Genomic DNA, 20,131 nt, shown 5'->3' with positions numbered 1-20,131 from the left:
GGTGGCGGAGAGCTGGAATAACAATAATATGGCGTTATTCTCTGTGTTCGGGCTAAAGCCAACACACATTCAGCGCTGTGTTTGACAAACAACGACACACGCACACAACAGAGAGGTGAAGTGACAACATGACGACAGAACTCCCTGCAGTTTTACTAATAAATCCATAATTACTAATAAAATAAAAATAAAATAAATTGAAGACACGACTTTTTTTGAAACGATGTGACGTCATTGACACACAAAGGCGTGAGATGTCACTGCCCTCTGCTGGACAAACGAGCGAAGAGCAACTTCTGGATGTTTCATTCTCAAACATTAGGTCCAATATAAGTCACAGTGTGTGAATGCTATTTAGTGAATCTCACAAAACTTGTCAAGAACACACTCTAAGAAAAGTCTGTTAATGTGAAGGAATTTTACCCTTTTTACCTAAGTTTGTTGCATATTTTGCATCGTTGTGTTTTAGGGTTGAAAGAAATGTCCGTAAGCTTAAGGTAAAAAAGTACTGTTAATTTATTCTTACAGTGCATGTCTAGATTATATTTCACTGTAAATAATAAAAAAAAATTATAAAAGCCTATTTAGATTGGCCATTTCTTTAAAAAACAACAACTTTTTGCATTATGATTTTTGTCACATTTACATTTTCCAGTTCTTAGAAGAAAATTGTGTTCCTTACTGTAATGCATAAAATTATGATTGTTTAAATTACAAACTTAAATTAATTAAAGTACTTGTTGTATGGTCTTAAATTTATTAGGAGTTCAATAAAAAAAAAAAATAAAAAAAAATCCTAATGCTCAAAATAGTTAATTGGTTTGAGTAGAGCAAACTTAAATTACTTCAAATTAACTTTTATGAGTATTTAGAACTTTCTTTTTCTTTTGACTTCATACAAGCTAGCCAAGTTTCCACTACTAAAATATTTAAGTTGAGATTACATGATAATGTATGAATTAGTTTACTCAAATAAGAGCAATTAAATGTATAATTACAAATGAAAAATCTGCAAGTTCTTTGAATTTCTTGACTTAAAAATGTTGATGTGATTGATTGCTTTTTTTTGTTTTGTTGCAAACTTATTCAGATTTACAGTGTAATTGAATCCTAACAGGACAATATGTATTACTCTATTGCAGTAATGAGAATCTGATGAGAATTATTAATGATATTTACCAAAAAAAAAAAAAAAAAAAAAAAAAAAGACCCTAAAAATAGTGTTTTTCACACTTTTGATGTGGGATGAAAAATGACCTGGTCATTTTCAACCATTTACTTAAAAGTCAGAAAATTTAAAAAAGAAAGAAAGAAAGAAAAAAAAGAAAACAATAACACTCATACAAATACATCGCTGTTTTACAACTTTATTTATAATTTTTTTCCTAAAAAGTAAAAAAAAAAAAACAAAAAAAACAAACAATCTATATATTCAAGAGTACAAAAAGAAATCTGCACAACTGTTGCTTGTTTCAAAGTTGTTAGGAAAATACAGGGAATAAACATCCACAAGCACTGTGGAAATATTGAAATACATAACAGACGACTAACACATTCCCTTTGCTCAAGTCTGACTGGACAGTGGACAGTGGACATCTACAGGGTGTTATCAAGAACATAATCACCAGATGAATGTAAACGCTGCCTAATAGAGTGAACTTCAAGGTCTTCTAATCAATTTTTTTTTAGACAAAGCTCTCGACACGGCACCGACCACAGAACCGATGGCAGGATTGAGGAAATTTCAGCAGGCAGAAACTGCACGACAACCCCCCCAATAACACAAATCCCATCGCTGGGCATCCAACATGGAGGCTTCAAAGAAATATATACAAAAGTACTTGATGATTTAGCCAAAAACAGAACAGGTAATTCCCTATGGTTTAGGAGTGAATGCTGTGGTGGACACACTTACACCGCAGAGTTAACTCTTTCATCACACTGATCCGTTCATCTACAGACACAAGTAAATCTCGTTCCCTCTTTGCCAGCAAGGCTCTTAAACAATCCATCACTGGATATCAATGTCTAATTAAATAGCAGTGAAAATACATTTTTATGTCATCTTAAATGCAATGATTTATATATGTGGTAAAATAAAACTCTTCCGAATGTACATTAGTCATTGTGCAAAATCAGCACATAATATATAGATATTATATAAATGAGCTGTAATGTTGCATAACTACAAGAAGTTACTATTACTATAACATACATATTCAGATCCGTCTATTCACAACAGGGTAAAAAAACAAACAAATGTCAAACCTAAAAAAAAAAAAAAAAAAAAACATTTTCTCGTTCAGGTGTGATACGAAACAACTAGAAGTAATCACGCCAAAATCAATCAACTCATACATCACAGTACAGATCATAAAACCCTGTTTTCTTCAGATTTCCATCGCTTTCGGCTCCAAAACGGTGTCTTTTAATCAGGATGTGAGCGTTAAAACGTATGAAAAGCATCAACAGCAGAACGAGAGTCGGAATAAATATAAACAGAACTTCAGAAAGTCATCATAATCCTGATTAAGGGATGTAAAGACCGCAGTAATAAATGTCAAACTCATGATAATGACAGGTTTGATGATGCATTAATGTGATTGGTGGCTCTCTGGAGCAAATATTCAGAGCTGGAAGGTTCTTTGAATGTCAAAGGAAACGCGACGGTCATCGGCTCACACAACCCTCTGCCACTTCACTATGAAAGTACTTGCATAGACAATCTGACATCAGCACATGACCCGGTCTCAGGTTGGATCAAATCAACATCACAGAAGCCGAGACGCAGCGCAAGAAGAGTGGCACAGATATACTGTAGGTATGACATAAACTCGTGTGTTCATGCATCAGTGAGGTGATCCGTGTAAATCTAACATGCATGAAACAGTCAACCCCGGTTTCACATCAGAACACAGACGTCCCAGCGGGAAATGAAAGAAGAGCGGAACGGGATGTTGTTTTCCTGAGGACATTAAAAGCACGTTTAGGAGCTGGTTTACTGTCTTTATCAAATGCACGGATGTACAGCGTACAGACACACACTCTAAACTTAAAAAAAAAGGGAAATAAAACACAACTGTCCCTTTTATGTTTGATGAGCTACTTATACGACGAACACTGACATGCAGCGAGCTCCAAAAGTCTGAGATATTTAACACAACATTTTAAATGACAGATTACACTACTGTTAAAAAGTTTGGGGTCGGTAAACATATGTAATGTTTATTTACTTACAGTTAAAACAGTAAAACTATTTTCTATATTTTAAAACGTAATTTATTCATGCATTTTCAGCATCATTACTCCAGTCTTCAGTGTCACATGATCCTTCAGAAATCATTCTAATATGATGATTTTAGGCTGAAGAAACATTTCTGATTATCATCAATCATTATTATTATTATCTTGAAAACGTTGAAAAAAGTTTTTGCTGCCTAATATTTTTGAGGAATCCGTTAAAAGTGAATATTTTGTAACACTATAAATGAATTGCCAATTTAATGCATCCTTTCTGAATAAAAGTATTAATTTCTTTAAAAAAAGAAACATACTGACAAAAAACTTTTGAACAGTAGTGTATATTAGCATAATAATTTAAGTTAAAAGTTAAACTGATAACATCTTAGTATTTGGTTTGTCTCTTTTCACTTTAAATGACAGCAGCTGACAAATACAGACTCTAAAATATGTTTACTCCATTTATGATTGCATATTTCAAAAGTTTAAAGTCTCAGACTTTTGGAGCCCACTATTTGAGAGAGGTCTGAACCTAAAAAATAATCATATATTTTACTATTCAGGCATGTTTTTTTTCCCCCAACATGTCGAATAAATTCATGTGGTTTGTGTCCATGAGTTAATATTAGAGTGCTACTTTTCATACAACTGCATATTAAAAACACAAAATAGATGTTTAGGACTAAATCTACTCTATGTACATATATTCTTCTATATATTTATCAGAGGTCCAGATGATAAATGAGGCTCTACACACCAGGGTCTGCTCCCGAAGTCTTTCCATACTTGTGTCACCTCTAGAAAAAAAGTCTTGAGAATCTCAAACTCTGTTTACGAGACTTCTACTGTACAGCGATTAATAAAGACCTCGGGATAACACTGCCCTCTACTGGCCGACAATGGAGCGTGCAAGCAGGATTTGCAACTTAAAGCAAAACTATCGTCCCAATTGAAGCCATCACAAGTCTTCTTCCATGCTGAAGCTACTTCTACGACTGCTGGTTTTGGACGCTCCCGGGGAGACTGAGGAAAGCAGGGGATCGGCGCCCCCTACAGGCGACAGAGCGCCGCTGTCATCCATCAAAATATCCCCTAACCCCATTTCCGCCATCAGGGATGGACTGAACACGGAGGCAGAGGGGTCATCTAACTCGCCGAAGCTGAGTGTCCCGAGGTCCAGAGGGCTGGTGACCACCCCGCCCACTGAGGAGGTAGAAGAAGGCGGAGACAAGAAAGAAGAGGGCGTGGCCTGGTTGAGGGACAGAAGGGTCTTGGAGAGGTCATGGCTGGGGATGTGATTCAGAGTTAAAGTCTGCGGCTGGAGCATGGAGTCAGAGATCTGAGATGAAGACATGCCGTGGAGACGAGCCTGCATTTCCAGCTCCTGTCGATCACACAGGCACAGTCATTAAACTGCAATAGGGGCATTTACACATGACAAACATGCATGTTCAATCACAACTGAGGGAACATTCGTATTAAAGTGACAGGGCGGCCTGCAGACATTAGGTTATAATAAGAATGTTGATTTTTGGCATTGAAAGAAACAGCAGAGAGTTGAACGAAGGTCAGTGTTATGCAAATGAGCGATGGTGTGATGCGGTGGGAATGCAAAGTTATCTGTTGCCTGATACACAAGGATACAGCAGTTTTGCACAGACTGCTACTACTAGAAACTGACAGAAGAGACTCGCTGAGCTCCAGGGATTTAAACCACTGTCAGTGTCAGTGTCTCCCTCTTTAAATCCATTTTAGGTTTTTTTTTACCATTTTTTTGACAGTTAAGGTCTTTTCACGCCAAGGACGATAACTATAAAGATAACGATAAAGATATAGTTCTAAAAATAGCATAGTTAGAATCACGTTCAGAATGATTTTATGAAATAATATACAATAAGGAGTTTAATGATATCAATCAATCAAAAAATCAGGAGAAGGAATTTTCTATGCAGTTTATTTTACATTTACACATGTAAAAAATTACATTTTCTGTTCAGTTTATTGTTTTTTTTAAATATTAAAAATGTTTGTTTTTTTGTTAATTAAAAATTAAGCTGAAATCAAATAAAATATAAATATTAGATGGAAAAAAATAACCATACAAACTTTATAGATAAATAAAATTTGCTCTGACAAATTTTAATTGTGTTTATTTCAAAAACTGAAATAAACACATTTAAGTTGAAGCACTAAAATTAGTTTATTTATTTTTTCACTTTTAGTTTTAGTAATGCTAAATATAAAGCATATATATATATATATATAAACAAAATAAACAAAATAATTAAAATGACAGCGGCATAATAAATTACTAATATAAACTAAAATCTAAAAAAACTAATTGTAAATATCTACAAAAACTATAATAGTATATAAAAAAACTCTGTGGAATGAATTTACATATTGCAAAAGAGTTTGAGTAAATCTCTGCTGCAGAATACCTGAATGCGCAGCAGCAAACTGCGGTTAGCGTGTTCAAGTTTCTTCTGTCTCATCTCCATCTCTTTGGCTCTCTGCTGCTCCTTCTGTAGCTTGCGGATGTAGTCGACCGACGCCTTTAGGATAGTGCCCTTGTTCCAGCGCATCTCCCTGTTGAGAAAACACATGTAGATACTCTTACAGAAGCATGCACTGAATTAAATCATCAAAAAATACTCTACATAAGACAAATACAACTATGACTAAAAACATTTAGGACAACAACAAAAAATTATTAACAAATGAAATATACACTAATGATCTTAGAATTTTATACCTCAGAGTCATTACAATTTAAATGATCTTTCTAACTGAATACATGCAGTAGTGCAAATTATTACTGTTGAAAACCAGAGAGAAGTGAGAGTGAGAGCAGTGATACTGACGGGTCAGAGGACTTCGGAATGAGACCTCCAAGTTCCTTAATGCGGTCATTAATGTTGAATCTTCTTCTTCTCTCAACTACAAAACACACACACACACACACACACACACACACACACACACACACACACACACACACACACACACATATTAAATGGTTGGGAACAACTAGACAGACAAGTTGTTTCAGATAAACAGAAATGTAATTTACTTCCTTATACACTACCAACAACGGTTAATCTTCAGGTTTTTATGTGCAGATAGTAATGACATATCTTAGAGATAAAAACAAACTGCAGGTCAAATCTTCAAGAAATCAAAACTCACTCTGGTTATGGTTGTCTTTTTTCTGCCTCTCCTTCATAACAGCTTTTGCCTCTGCATCTTTAAAACAAATAACATGGCAATTTATATTACATTTTAAAGGGGAAGTGTGACATTTCTTTGTCACTAGCATCACCAGACAAAACTGCTACGCAAATGTCATTGTTCAAACAAATAGATGGTCCCACCTACGGTGTCGGGCTGGATGAGATGTGGGACTTTTTGTGGGAATCAACCAACAAATAACTTGGTTTCTGATAGTAAACTGAGATACAAGGAAGTATTTCACTGTACTTTTAAGGTTTTATGTTAGCTAAATAGGCTATGTTCACACTGTCAGTTTCGGGGATTGACAACCACATTTACTTACAGATGTGAGTCTCAAAATGTCTTGTTTACACAGTAACTTACAGTAGCATCTCCAATACTGTCAGTATGAACGAGCAATGGGAGCCAAGCCAGTAGTTCAGACCGGAGTCAGTAGTTCAGACCGGAGTCAGTAGTTCAGACCAGAGTCAGTAGTTCAGACCAGAGTCAGTAGTTCAGACCAGAGTCAGTAGTTCAGACCAGAGTCAGTAGTTCAGACCAGAGTCAGTAGTTCAGACCAGAGTCAGTAGTTCAGACCGGAGTCAGTAGTTCAGACCGGAGTCAGTAGTTCAGACCGGAGTCAGTAGTTCAGACCAGAGTCAGTAGTTCAGACCAGAGTCAGTAGTTCAGACCAGAGTCAGTAGTTCAGACCAGAGTCAGTAGTTCAGACCGGAGTCAGTAGTTCAGACCGGAGTCAGTAGTTCAGACCGGAGTCAGTAGTTCAGACCGGAGTCAGTAGTTCAGACCAGAGTCAGTAGTTCAGACCAGAGTCAGTAGTTCAGACCAGAGTCAGACTGGAGTCAGTAGTTCAGACTGGAGTCAGTTGTTCAGACTGGAGTCAGTTGTTCAGACTGGAGTCAGTAGTTCAGACCGGAGTCAGTAGTTCAGACCGGAGTCAGTAGTTCAGACCGGAGTCAGTAGTTCAGACTGGAGTCAGTTGTTCAGGCCGGAGTCAGTAGTTCAGACCGGAGTCAGTTGTTCAGACCGGAGTCAGTTGTTCAGACCGGAGTCAGTTGTTCAGACCGGAGTCAGTTGTTCAGACCGGAGTCAGTTGTTCAGACCGGAGTCAGTAGTTCAGACCGGAGTCAGTTGTTCAGACTGGAGTCAGTAGTTCAGACTGGAGTCAGTAGTTCAGACTGAAGTCAGTTATTCAGACCGGAGTCAGTAGTTCAGACTAGAGTCAGTTGTTCAGACAGGAGTCAGTTGTTCAGACTGGAGTCAGTAGTTCAGACTAGAGTCAGTTATTCAGACAGGAGTCAGTTGTTCAGACTGGAGTCAGTAGTTCAGACTGGAGTCAGTAGTTCAGACCGGAGTCAGTTGTTCAGACCGGAGTCAGTAGTTCAGACCGGAGTCAGTAGTTCAGACCGGAGTCAGTAGTTCAGACTGGAGTCAGTTGTTCAGGCCGGAGTCAGTAGTTCAGACCGGAGTCAGTAGTTCAGACCGGAGTCAGTAGTTCAGACCGGAGTCAGTAGTTCAGACTGGAGTCAGTTGTTCAGGCCGGAGTCAGTAGTTCAGACCGGAGTCAGTTGTTCAGGCCGGAGTCAGTTGTTCAGGCCGGAGTCAGTAGTTCAGACCGGAGTCAGTGGTTCAGACCGGAGTCAGTGGTTCAGACCGGAGTCAGTAGTTCAGACCGGAGTCAGTTGTTCAGACTGGAGTCAGTAGTTCAGACTGGAGTCAGTAGTTCAGACTAGAGTCAGTTATTCAGACCGGAGTCAGTAGTTCAGACTAGAGTCAGTTATTCAGACAGGAGTCAGTTGTTCAGACCGGAGTCAGTTGTTCAGACCGTTTTTTCTAGAGAATGCGGTTGTGAGTCTCGAAAATGTACAGGTGTGTCGTGTGAGTTTGATTATAGAATGTGGTTGTCACTCCTGTAAACAACTGAACTGTGTGTAAATGTAAACACATTATTAAGGACTCAAATACAAGACAACCGTATTCTGCTGCTGTGTAAACATGGTCTAAGATTCACAAACCATATCTGCCCTCCCATCTTTCCAAAAGTCTAATAAAACACTGCTAATTTATTACGATTGCTACTAAAACACAAGTTTTACTTCTATAATTCTCTTTTTATTGCATGCTGGCCAGTGACTGATGAATGATGGGTATTTACACTAACTACTTAGTCATAAGTTCTGCAAAAGCACAAATATCCACTGACACAATAATGAATCATATGCAAGGATGATTATATTTTTGTGTGCGCATGAACAGATCTTAACTGGAAACTGCAGTGAAATTGGGAACTGGCAAATGTGGTGTGTAACTCTGCTGATACAGTCAGACTGAGTCGACTGGTTGGGTGAAGGATCAGTGCCAGAGAAATGAGGAAGAAGCAGCAGTGAGATAAAGAGATGGAAGGCCACAGAGAAGAGATACAGACCTGTAAACTCTCTCTTGACGTTGTGCAGGTCTGCAGGGCAGGAGTTGCTGACGGTGATGGTGGGCGCCGCCATGCCCTGACTGCTGTACACATCCAGGAGATTTCCTGAGATTGGCAGCTGTTGAAAACCAACCACAACGCATTAAATCAGGGCCCCGCCCACGGCATTATCTAGTGAGAGGCCCCCTCATCACACATGGTGCAGCGTATGGATAACCTTCATTCAGTTCACCACAAAAATGAACCTTCATATCTGAAGGGCGACATCTTTAACAATGGCCAAACGGTTTCTGTGTGCATGTTTATTTGTAAAGTGAAACAAACTGGAAAAGGCAAGGACAATTATATGAATAAATATAAATTAATTTGGAGGTCAAAACTTAAATTCATAAACCTTCCTCAGTCAGTGCAAACTAAAACTTTTGAGAACATAAAACACAACACATCTAACCATAATTCCATACTAGATGTGACAATAAAGTTATTATTTTTTTAAATGGTTTCACAAATGAAGTTTGCTCTGCTTGCATTTCATCACCGAGCTTCAATGAACCCATAAGCTGCACTGAGAGTGAAGTCAGACATTTTTTGAATTATTAAACCAGTTACATAAGATCCATAAATATGTTTGAAGTTTCAAACATGAAGGTTTAACAGAAAACACATTTCCTTCATCTTTAAAAACCGAGCTAGCCTGAAATGTGACTTTTGATTTGTAAAACCGATGAGGTGACGACTGTGCAAAAATCAATTATGTAAAATCCATCAAAAGTTTCTGAGGCATATCTTGGCCAACACATGCTCAAATAAACCCAGCAGATTGTTCCGAACATGCTAAGATTATTTAAACTGTCATAAAACATGCCACCCTGTCTCTAAAGCAACTAAAACACAAACCTACCATCTTCACACAGCATTTACACAGATCAGGCAATGAGGCAGAGAGATAAAATGTGCTAAAATTACCTCAATCTGGCCCTTTTTCTTTTCATTCTCCGGCAGTAAAACCAGAATCCTCATGTTCTCTTATACACTCGCAAAGTGCTTCCTCTTTCTGTGTGTCTCTCCGTAAAAAGGGACGTTTAGAAATGGGGAAATATCTTTTGGAGTATTAAAAAAAGCCACAGAAATCAGCTCGCTCACACACACACAAGTTGAATGGCCGGTGTTTCTGCATGTGTGTGCGCGGCAGCTCTCTGTCACTCCTCCGCGGTGTGCCAACCCCACCCACTGTGAGCCATGTGTCAGAAGTTTATATTTGCTCCCAGTGTTTCAAGCCCACATTCAAACCAAACGTCCCGAATGCAAACACTTACTGACAATACAGAAGCCCATAAGCCTAAGTTAACCTTTAATCGTAACTGGTTACACAAGCGCCTCTACCTGAACTCCTCCCAGACTCAACTGAAAATTACTGATTTGAAAACCGAAATTGTATTTCCAAAGCAATGGCATGTCAGAGCAGGATTCTCTTGGAGACAAATTTGCTTAAATTAATTAATATGGGAACTATGACTAATGGCTGTTTCCTCATCATCAGTGAATTATCCCCAAAAAACAACGCTATGCATGTTAGATCTGTTACAAAATGTGATGCAAAACAAGTTTAACAAACTTTACCTAATCAGTTCTTATGAAATGAATGCGTTGCTCAATTGATCCTCAAAAGAATTGAGGATGTTGCTACATACCGTGTTGGGAAGCTGCAAACCTGATTCGATCAGAGTCATAAATTCATCGTTTAAACTCGATTCCAGGCTGATGATGTCATCAATGACGTCTTCTATCTGTGCATATCGAAAAGAGAGGAAAAAACAGCTTAGCAGGACTTGTAGATGCAAATGTTTTTGAGTCCTTCTAGCACAAAAATATGCTTTTAAAGTGTGACATCCATGCTGACTCATGAGGCAGAAGGAAGTCTAAATAACACACTACACAGCAGTTTCCAGAGTGACACACCGGACACATGGAGATGAGAAATACAGACATCCCATTTAAAGTCTGATAAAAGTCTCCAACCTTAGCAAGCTTGTATTTCATCGTAGGGTTTTCCAGCCAGTGGTTTTGATTGAGAAGGAGAAATACAGCACTGAAAGGCTTTAATAGCCAAGCCCACACCAAGTGCAAAGTGTGCAGGGGTCATTGAGCGTTGAGTGTGATATTTACCAGCACAATGTGGTACCAAAAGCAAAGTGCCCGAGAGAGTCTGGCCGCCTTCACGCAGACTTGACAAAGCGCACTATTGTATTTAGTAAACGCGAGGCAAATTCTTCAAAAGAATCTTTCCGAGTCTCAGAGCCAAACACTTAATTAGTTGTCTAGCATACTCTAAACGGCTTAAGACTTGAGATTATTAGGACAATAATTACTGGTTAGTGCAGTTTTGTAAGCATGTGAAATTCACAGACTATGACTAGCAAAATAAGCAGCCTAAAGTACAAGCTGGTAGGAGAATAAAACCTTATCCTATCAATGCAGCATTGTTTGATAACACAACACTAAACTTTGACTTCTCACACATATATCATATACAGAATATGAAAGTGAACGGTTGATGTGCTGATATCTTACTACCACAGATCTGGGTCAGATTTGAGATACTGTATGTAAAATCCTAGTGAAAGTTATCTGGCCAAATGGTCTGTCTGAATACTGATTGGCTGGAAGGTGTGCAATAAAAGCGTTTAATGCACAGGTACTTCCAAGTAAGTTTAATCATAGTTCTATATTAATGCGCTGTTTTCATTGAAACGCACATACGCATACATCACTCGCACACAGAGAGCAGAGATCGAGAAACATTCAGGGGCACAGACACTTGTTATCAACGCGGCCCTGTGACTTTTATTAATAAAAGTCTACATTTTACTTCTCAGCAACGAGGGGGTTACATCGCTATTTTGAAACAATTAAACTCACAGCTTCATTGTTAATAGAGAGAGATGCTGAACAGACGCAGGTACGCATATCTCATATCTCTGTCTCTCTCTCTCTTTCTGTCTGTCTCTTTCTCTGGTAAATATTGCGCTGCAAACATCAATAACAGCGTTAAGTTGTCAATGCTGGAAAATGATCAATGGTATAAGCAGGATAATCCACGGCTAGCTGTGCTTTAAACGATTTTAATGCACTTTGCGGAGGCAACCTTACCCTCCGCTTCTTGTCTTAAAATCATTTAATGCAGAGCTAGCCGTGGATTATCCCTTTATATATATATATATATATATATATATATATATATATATATATATATATATATATATATATATATATACACACACACTGTATATGTATATATATATATATAGGAAATTTTATTTTAGTCTCTTTGGATAATCCTGTCTGCCAAATGCATAATTGTCTATGTTTGTGCGACAGTTGCTTTTTTTTAAGCAATACAAAATTTATTGAAAATGTATTTTCCAAGCAGACAATAAAACAGACACAAGTCAAGTACACCTAGGCTTACAATGAAGAAGGGACCATAGCCATATCAAGAATATCACAGAGGCATTGGGAATCAGTATAAAACCACACAGAACACTCTAGCAACCGCATAGAAACACCCTGAAAAAACTCACAACACCACCTTAGCAACCACATAGCAACACCTTGGCAACCACCCACAACAGCCTAGAATCAGGCCAGGAACAAGTAACACTAAAATATAGTTACTGTGTAGTGAGAGTAAAGATTATTTTGTAATCGTGCATGTGAAAGTAGGCCAGAGCACAGAGCATTACATTATGCTGTCAGTGATTGTGTAAATGGGTCATCTTTCGTTATGGCATTGGCTCAAGGACTCTTATCTTTACAATAACCTAATTGTCATGATTTAGTACTATTACACTTACATCATTTGGAGATTAAAAATCATTGAAAGAAGTCTCTTATTCTCACCAAGGATGCATTTACTTGACCAAAAGTACAGTAAAAAAAAAAACACTACTGTCAAATGATTACAATTATTCCTGTGATGTAAAGCTGAATTTTCAGCATCATTACTCCAGTCTTCAGTGTCACATGATCCTTCAGAAATCATTCTAATATGCTGATTTGCTGCTCAAGAAACATTTCTTATTTTTGTGCATTTATTTGAAACTGAAATCCTTTGTAACACTATAAATGTATTTACTGTCACTTTTGATCAATTTAATGCATCCTTGCTAAATAGGAGTATTATTTTTTTTATTCACTAAATCCACCACATTATTGGCAATATACATTCTATAACAGAAAGATCTGATCTGGGTTCAGTTTGTACCTCTTCTTTGTTCGATCCAAGGCTGAGCACAGCCAGTGGGCTGCTGGGAGTGCTACTGGCAGCAGGGGCCAACTCAGGGGCAGAGGCAGGCTGGGGCGAAGGAGATGTTGCCAGCGTCTGATTGGCTATTTTACTGCCAAGGGTGTGAGAGAGGTATTGCTTCACTTGCTGCCTCTGAGCTTGTTGGATGTGGTACTTTGTAGGGTTTTCCAAGTGAGTTTGAACCTGGGATTCAAACACAGGACAACTTTAGTTCCCCCTAATGAGTTAAACCATATTTAAACATCCAAATCATCATATTTGATGTTGATTTTTTATAGATTTCTCATGTGATACCTTCAGCACTTCCACGGGCACCTGGGCCGGGGTGGCAGGCAGGGTGGAGGCGACGGAGATGGCAGGGGTGGCGTCAGTAAGGCGCTGTACAGCGCTGGACGCCTGTTTCTGGGCCTCTCGTCTCTCCTGGTCCTGAGCCTGCTGTCGCATCAGCTCCTGCCTCATCAACACGCGTGACGTCATCACTGAGCCTGCTGGGGTCACGGGGTCAGCAGAGGGCAGAGAGCCACTACGGGGGCAGACGATGAGAAGGTAAATAAGCTTAGAGTACCACGCTACACCCCCGTGCTGTAATCATATTACCACATGCTATTTTTGAACCACAGGGCTGAAAGTTCACCGCTAAGATAGAGATCAATTTAAGACAGACGGCATGAGAACAGCAACTTAAAACACAAGATGGGCAGAAATAATGATCTCTCGTTCATGAGATCATGAAACTTTATTTGTCATATGTCAAACAAAACATATGTTCATTTCTTATATAAAAGGTCTTATTGTGCACGCTACTTAAAAGAAAAATATCAAAATGTAATGACTTTCTGTGCCAGAGGCAAAGCAGGAGAATATAGAAACCAATAAAATGATTGCCTCTTTATGATCCAATTAAATCCTGATGAATATTATCAAATCCTGCTCTACATTATTTCCTGCTCTAAAATACATCACATTTTGGAAGTTAAATGCAGTGCAACTGCTATTTTATGTTGTCAAAAAAATGACATATTTACTTAATAAACATTGCTTGTGTTATTTTCATCAGTGCATGTTATTCCAAAGAAAAAAAAGTTATTTTAAAATAAATAAAATATTAATAAAGTAAATTTTTTAAAACTTGCTCCGCCTCTGAAACTCTCTCAAGAATAACGTTTATTCTTTTATCGGACACTTTTATCCAAAGTAACTTGCAAATGAGACATACAAACAAAATATGTCCTTTGTATCTTAGCGTGTGGTGCTATCAACTACCAAAATAACAAAATCTCTCCGTACAGTTTTGCATTTCCAACAATACGGCCTTCACATTTCTTTCACACGGACTCGTTTTAGTGATGAGTCATTGTGGGAAGTCCTAGAGTGAACAGAAAACAAGCAGCCAAGACCATGCTGCCTCAAAACACACTGTTTTCTACAAAGAAAATTCAAAGATTACCATGTCAGGCAGATCACACTGTCAGATAAGAGCTGAGAGACTGTGGGAGACAGCAGCGTGTGAACTTTGAAACCGTTGTATAATTGATTTATCTTAAAAAACACTTGGTTATGTAATTCTTTGCAGTAAACAAACCATCTGACCCACTATCCTTAAACATATTACTTCATAATCAATATGTTTTTTTTTGTAAGGAGAGCTGCGGAAAGAGGTATTATGACTGATCACGGTGTTTTGTTTTGTGCTGAATCACTGGGAAGTCCCTGGAAACAGACACCGGGAAGTTCTGTCAACAGAAACCCAACGCCCCGTCTAAACGCCTGCAGGACAGCATGCACTGACCTGTCTCACCCCAGAAAAAAAACATACAAACGAGCACAAAAACACTCTTATAATTTCATATAAAATGAGCGATAAGCAACTGTGTGTGAATGCAGCAAACCAAGAATGTACAATATGTCAACAATTCAGAAATACATTCTCATTGCCAGTAAAATCCCACGGGGTAAAGCTGATTATAGTGTTAAAAAAATTTTTTTTTTAAATCAACAAGTAACAGGTATGTGGCAAAACGTGATTAAAAAAAACTTCTAAACATCTAACTCAGAGTATGCAGGAAGTAAATCAGATATGACTGCGGTTCTCTCATAAGCATGTCTAGCATGCGGACACAATCTAAATGTGTAGATGACAGTACAGATATAAACAGGAAGTATTATTTATATAATCGGATCATTCGGCGGACTCACCTTGGGGTGATGGGCTGACTCTTGAGCTCGTAGAAGGTGTCCGAATCGGTGGAGAAAATGCCTTCCACCTCAATATCTGCCACGATCCCAGACTCTGGCAGAAGGGGTTCAACACTGAGAAGGGAAGAACACACCAACGTCACATACCGTCAGCCCACAAACATCTCCCATAATCTGACATGTTGATGCAGAGACTGTGAACAGGAGGGGTTTACTGTAACATCATGCAATGAATAAAGTCTGTCACTACATAAACTCCCAATAGATATTTAATACATATATCATATTTAATTCATAAATCACAAACTTTGATGGAGAGAAATACCACGCTTACACAGAATACAGTATATGTATATATATATATATATATAACGGAACTTTCACTTTCACGATTAAAGCACCAGGGGCTCAAAATGCCCATCTTGGTTAGTATTCATGTAAACACAAAAGGTTATGTCTTAAAGTTGGCATGAAATCAAAATGGGCTATTTGCCCATTTACTTTGTTAGTGCACATTACTAATCTTGTGGCGAAGAAAAAAAAAAAAAAAAAAAAAGGTATCTTTGATCAAAATTGGAAAAAGGACATCCCCTCTAAACTGGCCTTCCATCACTGAACTTACTTAAGCTGGACTGTGATGCTATTTTCTTCTAGAAACAAACTTTATTAAATACTATCCTCAGAAAGCTCTAAACGCATTTTAGACCTTGCACAGATATCACATACCTAAAGCCTCTTCTGGTTAGTGCAATAATCCAAGTGACGTAATCAGATCAAACGTTATCAAACGAAACCATTCCGGTAAATTCGGTTTGTAAACCGCATCAGCTCATGGTCAGCATCTGAATCCCGGGCTGCTACGAGCTGTCACGCTGATTTGCACGATCTAAAGGCGAGATTTATGAGCAGAGCATCGCCGTTTCGCTTGTGTTTTGGTTTCACCAGGTGGCCATGTTTGTGCCACTCCGAGCACGCGAAGCTTCTCTGTCTTCCGGTGAAATTATGACATTACGAAACCTACTACAACGAAGGCTTAAGCTCATGTAGATATTAAAAAGGTCATTCAACATTGCTTGGAGCTGTCAGTCAGAAAACCAAATTAATATTCATTGACCAAGCGTTCACTATTCGTTGATTAGCCAGCTGACTAGCGCACACTCACACACCCTTGCCTTTGAGCCAACCGGCTTGGCTGTCTGGAGAAAGTAATTAATATTCATGAGGCAAGCCTTCACTATTCGTTGATTGGCCAGCTGACAAACGCCCACACTTGCCTTTGAGCCAACCAGCTTGGCTGTCTGGGGAAAGTAATTAATATTCATGAGGAAAAACTTATATTTATACACGCTACCCGGCTTCTAGAGTCGAGCTTTTCAAGCTGAAACTTTCGCTAAACACTGGCAAATATTACTAGCACAGGAGAAAACTTGCCATATACTTATCTAATCTATGTTTTCGGGGTGTATTAGCTGAGGACTACCCTAATATAAACTACTCCTTTACTAAGAAAAGAGAAATACAAAAGAATAAAGTCAATAGTCACCGCCAGAGGGAGTCACTGCATCAATTTTATATAAAAATCCATTTATTCCCATATTTTCCCTTTTTAAATTTCCCCTCGTTTCCAATATTTCTTTTTATTAGCTGACCCTATTAATTTTCTGTATTGTATACTTCCAGTTCTATAAGTGCTGTACTATAAGCTTTTGCAATATTGTAATATTGCATATATGGAAAGCACCTAATTTCTTTAGGTACTGTTGTAATACTTCATTTTACTCTTACTGTACTGAACACAACTACCACCTATCTGATGACGTGACAATAAAGAATATTGAACTTTGAAAGCACGTTATGCAATGTAAAACATAAAAATCTGAACTTTTATGGTAATTGGGCTATAGACAGAAAAGGCTGTGGTCATGTCTTTTCTGAGGACAGCAAATGAAAAACACATTCCTTTGGGTACAAAAGGAGCAAAATAGCGTGCGCTCAGCAAGCACGAACTTGAGAGGAAGCAGAGTGAAAACATGGACGGAAAAAAGAGAAAGGGAAAATGTGTGGGTAGATTTGCTGAGTCATATCCCGTGAAATCTGAGGCTCAGGACAGAACTGCTAAGCTAAGCCTCCGGTTAAACGGCTATAGTGGGTAAGAGTAACACAGACAGACATTCCAGAGGAATTATTTTGGCAAGGTGGAAGGGAGGAAGGGAGGGAGGGAAGGAGGGGGGTTTAAAGGTTGAGGCTGAAATGGCTTTGATGGTTGGGTTGAGGAATTACAGGAGATGGTTCTTTTGATATTCTGAAAACTGAATTCCTGACCGCACCATCTTCCTCCTGCACACAATATTTAGAGACTTGCAATAATATTTGCAATGCTCAACTTCTGCTCAACATTGGGTACTATGCACAATAATACTGTAGGGATAGTTCACCCAAAAAATGAATATTCTTTCATTAATTACTCACCTTCATGTCGTTCCAAACCTGTAAGATTTTTATTCATCTTCGGAACACAAATGAAGATATTTTTAATGAAATCTGAGATCTTTCTGTCCCTCCATTGTGACAGCTACGCAACTACCACTCTGACGCTTCAAAAAAGTTCATAAAGAGATCGTAAAACTATTCCACATGAATCGAGCGGTTTAGTCCAAATTTTCTGAAGAGACACGATCGCTTAATATGATGAACAGATAAAATTTAGGCTGTTATTCACATATAAACATTCATCAACGTACACAATAATTCGTAGAAAACGGAAGCTCAAGCATGTTCGCTTGACGTGCGAGAACCAATGAGATTCATTCTCGTGTTCCGCAGCACGTTTGAGCTTCTGCAAGAACCAATGAGATTCATTCTCGTGTTCCGCAGCACGTTTGAGCTTCTGCAAGAACCAATGAGATTCATTCTCGTGTTCCGCAGCACGTTTGAGGTTTGTTCTCGTGCGTCAAGCAGGTTCGCTTGAGCTTCTGTTTACGTTTGCTGATCTAAGTTTATATGTGAATTAAATCTGTTCATCATATTGAGCGATCGAGTCTCTTTAGAAATGTTGGATTAAACCGCTCAATTCATATGGATCCGTTTTATTATCTCTTTATGAACTTTTTGAAGAGTCAAAGTTGTAGTTGCGTAGCTGTCAATGGAGGGACAGAAAGCTCTCAGGTTTCATTAAAAATATCTTCATTTGTGTTCTGAAGATGAATGAAAGTCTTACGGGTTTGGAACAACATGAGGGTGAGTAATTAATAACAAAATATTCCTTTTTGGGTGACCAAAAAATAGTTTAAAAAAAACTCTAAAATAGGTTATGACAGTTTATGACTAAAAAACAGTCAAGTTATGAGCAAAAATAAGGGCGGGACTATGTGCAAAATAAACTGCATAAACCTAAAAAAAGAGAAAGAAACAGAACAGTCTGAATCTACCCCTTGAAAATGTATATTTATAAGTTGGAAATAATTGTCATGTTTTACAAGAAAATTTTTCAGTTTTTCTATTTCAAAATTTCATGTGCAATTTAATGTTACTTGCCGTTGCTGTTGGTGAAATGTTAGCAATTTCTGAGAGAAAATTGTTTCTACAAGTTTTTTTTCAATGTACACACTAAAACTCAATAATCTGCATTGCAGTGATGAAAAAGAATTGAACAACCCTCTAATCCAAAGCATCCAGGTTCTCTGATTTGCTTATATAGCATCAACATTCAATTGAGTTCATCTTCCGAGACTTGTCAAGAGGCTGCATGGCATGCACTAGCTAAACAAAGTAGCCGTAAGGTCATTTCTGTCCATGATCTAGTAGTCCACAGTCTGCAGGATCCCATGAATGTAAATGCAACACAACAATCAGTTAAAACAATCACTTGTTTGAACCAGTCGTTACAACTCCAGAGTTTCTGTGATGCTCGTGCACTAACCTGATGAGATTGACAGATTCGGCTGAGGAGTCCAGAATGACGTAGACGGTCTGAGGACGCTCGTGCTGCTCCTGTTGCCCAGGTAACGCCACTTCCACTCGGCCCTTCTCGGGTCTGACTGAAGGCAGGCTGGACATTTTCTCTAGGAGCGCAATGGTATTTACAAACAGCAAAATAAACGAGCTAGAGTAACTGAGCAACTGAGAATGATAGTCGCCTGAGCTCACGTCAACAAACTATATCAAACCAGTTGTTTTCTGGAGAGGTTAAAATAGAGGACTGTCGCACTGTCCGATCGCTAGCGAGATGTTTACTGCACGAATTTTAACTTTCGTCCGTATCGATGCTTTCTTTATCTGTGTAGACTAGAGCTTGATGAAAATTAAATGCGTCTTGACGGCCAAAGTCCTTAGTCGCTCTATCAGAGTCTGACTGCAGTGCACGGCGTTATCTTGCTCTCTTCTCCGGGAGTAAAATCTAACTGGAAAACCCCACAGTGACGCTCCATGATCAGCCGAGGGTTGACAGACAGACGAGCGGGCCAATAGCTGTGCAGCAGGGCGGGACTTCACTGACATTAGCCAATAATAGACGAACGATAGAATACTTGTTTACTTCAATGTTAGGTCATCCTTTGATATAACGTTACAAACTATTTCGTCATCCTTTTTAGATTATGAACCTCTGTGTCCCTTTGTGGTGTGGTGTTCAGATGAAAAGAATATTAATTTTAAACTAATGCTGACGATTAAATGAATATGATGTGATTTCATTTCACAAATCATGTGTTTTTGTAAGACCTATTGGAAATGTT

General features: G+C 38.4%; 1 protein-coding gene across 2 annotated transcripts; it reads right to left on the bottom strand.

The window, feature by feature from the left end:
• Positions 1-1,353: 1,353 nt before the first annotated feature.
• tfe3a (transcription factor binding to IGHM enhancer 3a) lies at positions 1,354-19,812 on the bottom strand. 2 transcript variants are annotated; one of them, XM_082189160.1, is made up of 10 exons: positions 19,318-19,812; positions 15,399-15,512; positions 13,497-13,725; positions 13,161-13,385; positions 10,588-10,683; positions 8,897-9,014; positions 6,430-6,486; positions 6,105-6,180; positions 5,682-5,829; positions 1,354-4,624 (listed from the first exon to the last, which is right to left on the bottom strand). In XM_082189160.1, exons 1-10 carry the CDS (start codon positions 19,452-19,454, stop codon positions 4,199-4,201), a joined length of 1,626 nt encoding a protein of 541 aa, XP_082045286.1. In that variant the 5' UTR covers positions 19,455-19,812; the 3' UTR covers positions 1,354-4,198. The 2 variants fall into 2 exon arrangements, with proteins under 2 accessions (XP_082045286.1, XP_082045287.1); XM_082189161.1 differs by lacking the exon at positions 19,318-19,812 and adding an exon at positions 16,125-17,933.
• Positions 19,813-20,131: the final 319 nt, after the last annotated feature.

Source organism: Leuciscus leuciscus (assembly GCF_965113295.1).
Source record: "Leuciscus leuciscus genome assembly, chromosome: 13".
NCBI classification, from domain to species: Eukaryota; Metazoa; Chordata; class Actinopteri; order Cypriniformes; family Leuciscidae; genus Leuciscus; species Leuciscus leuciscus.
This window is presented reverse-complemented; position numbering and strand designations above follow the sequence as displayed.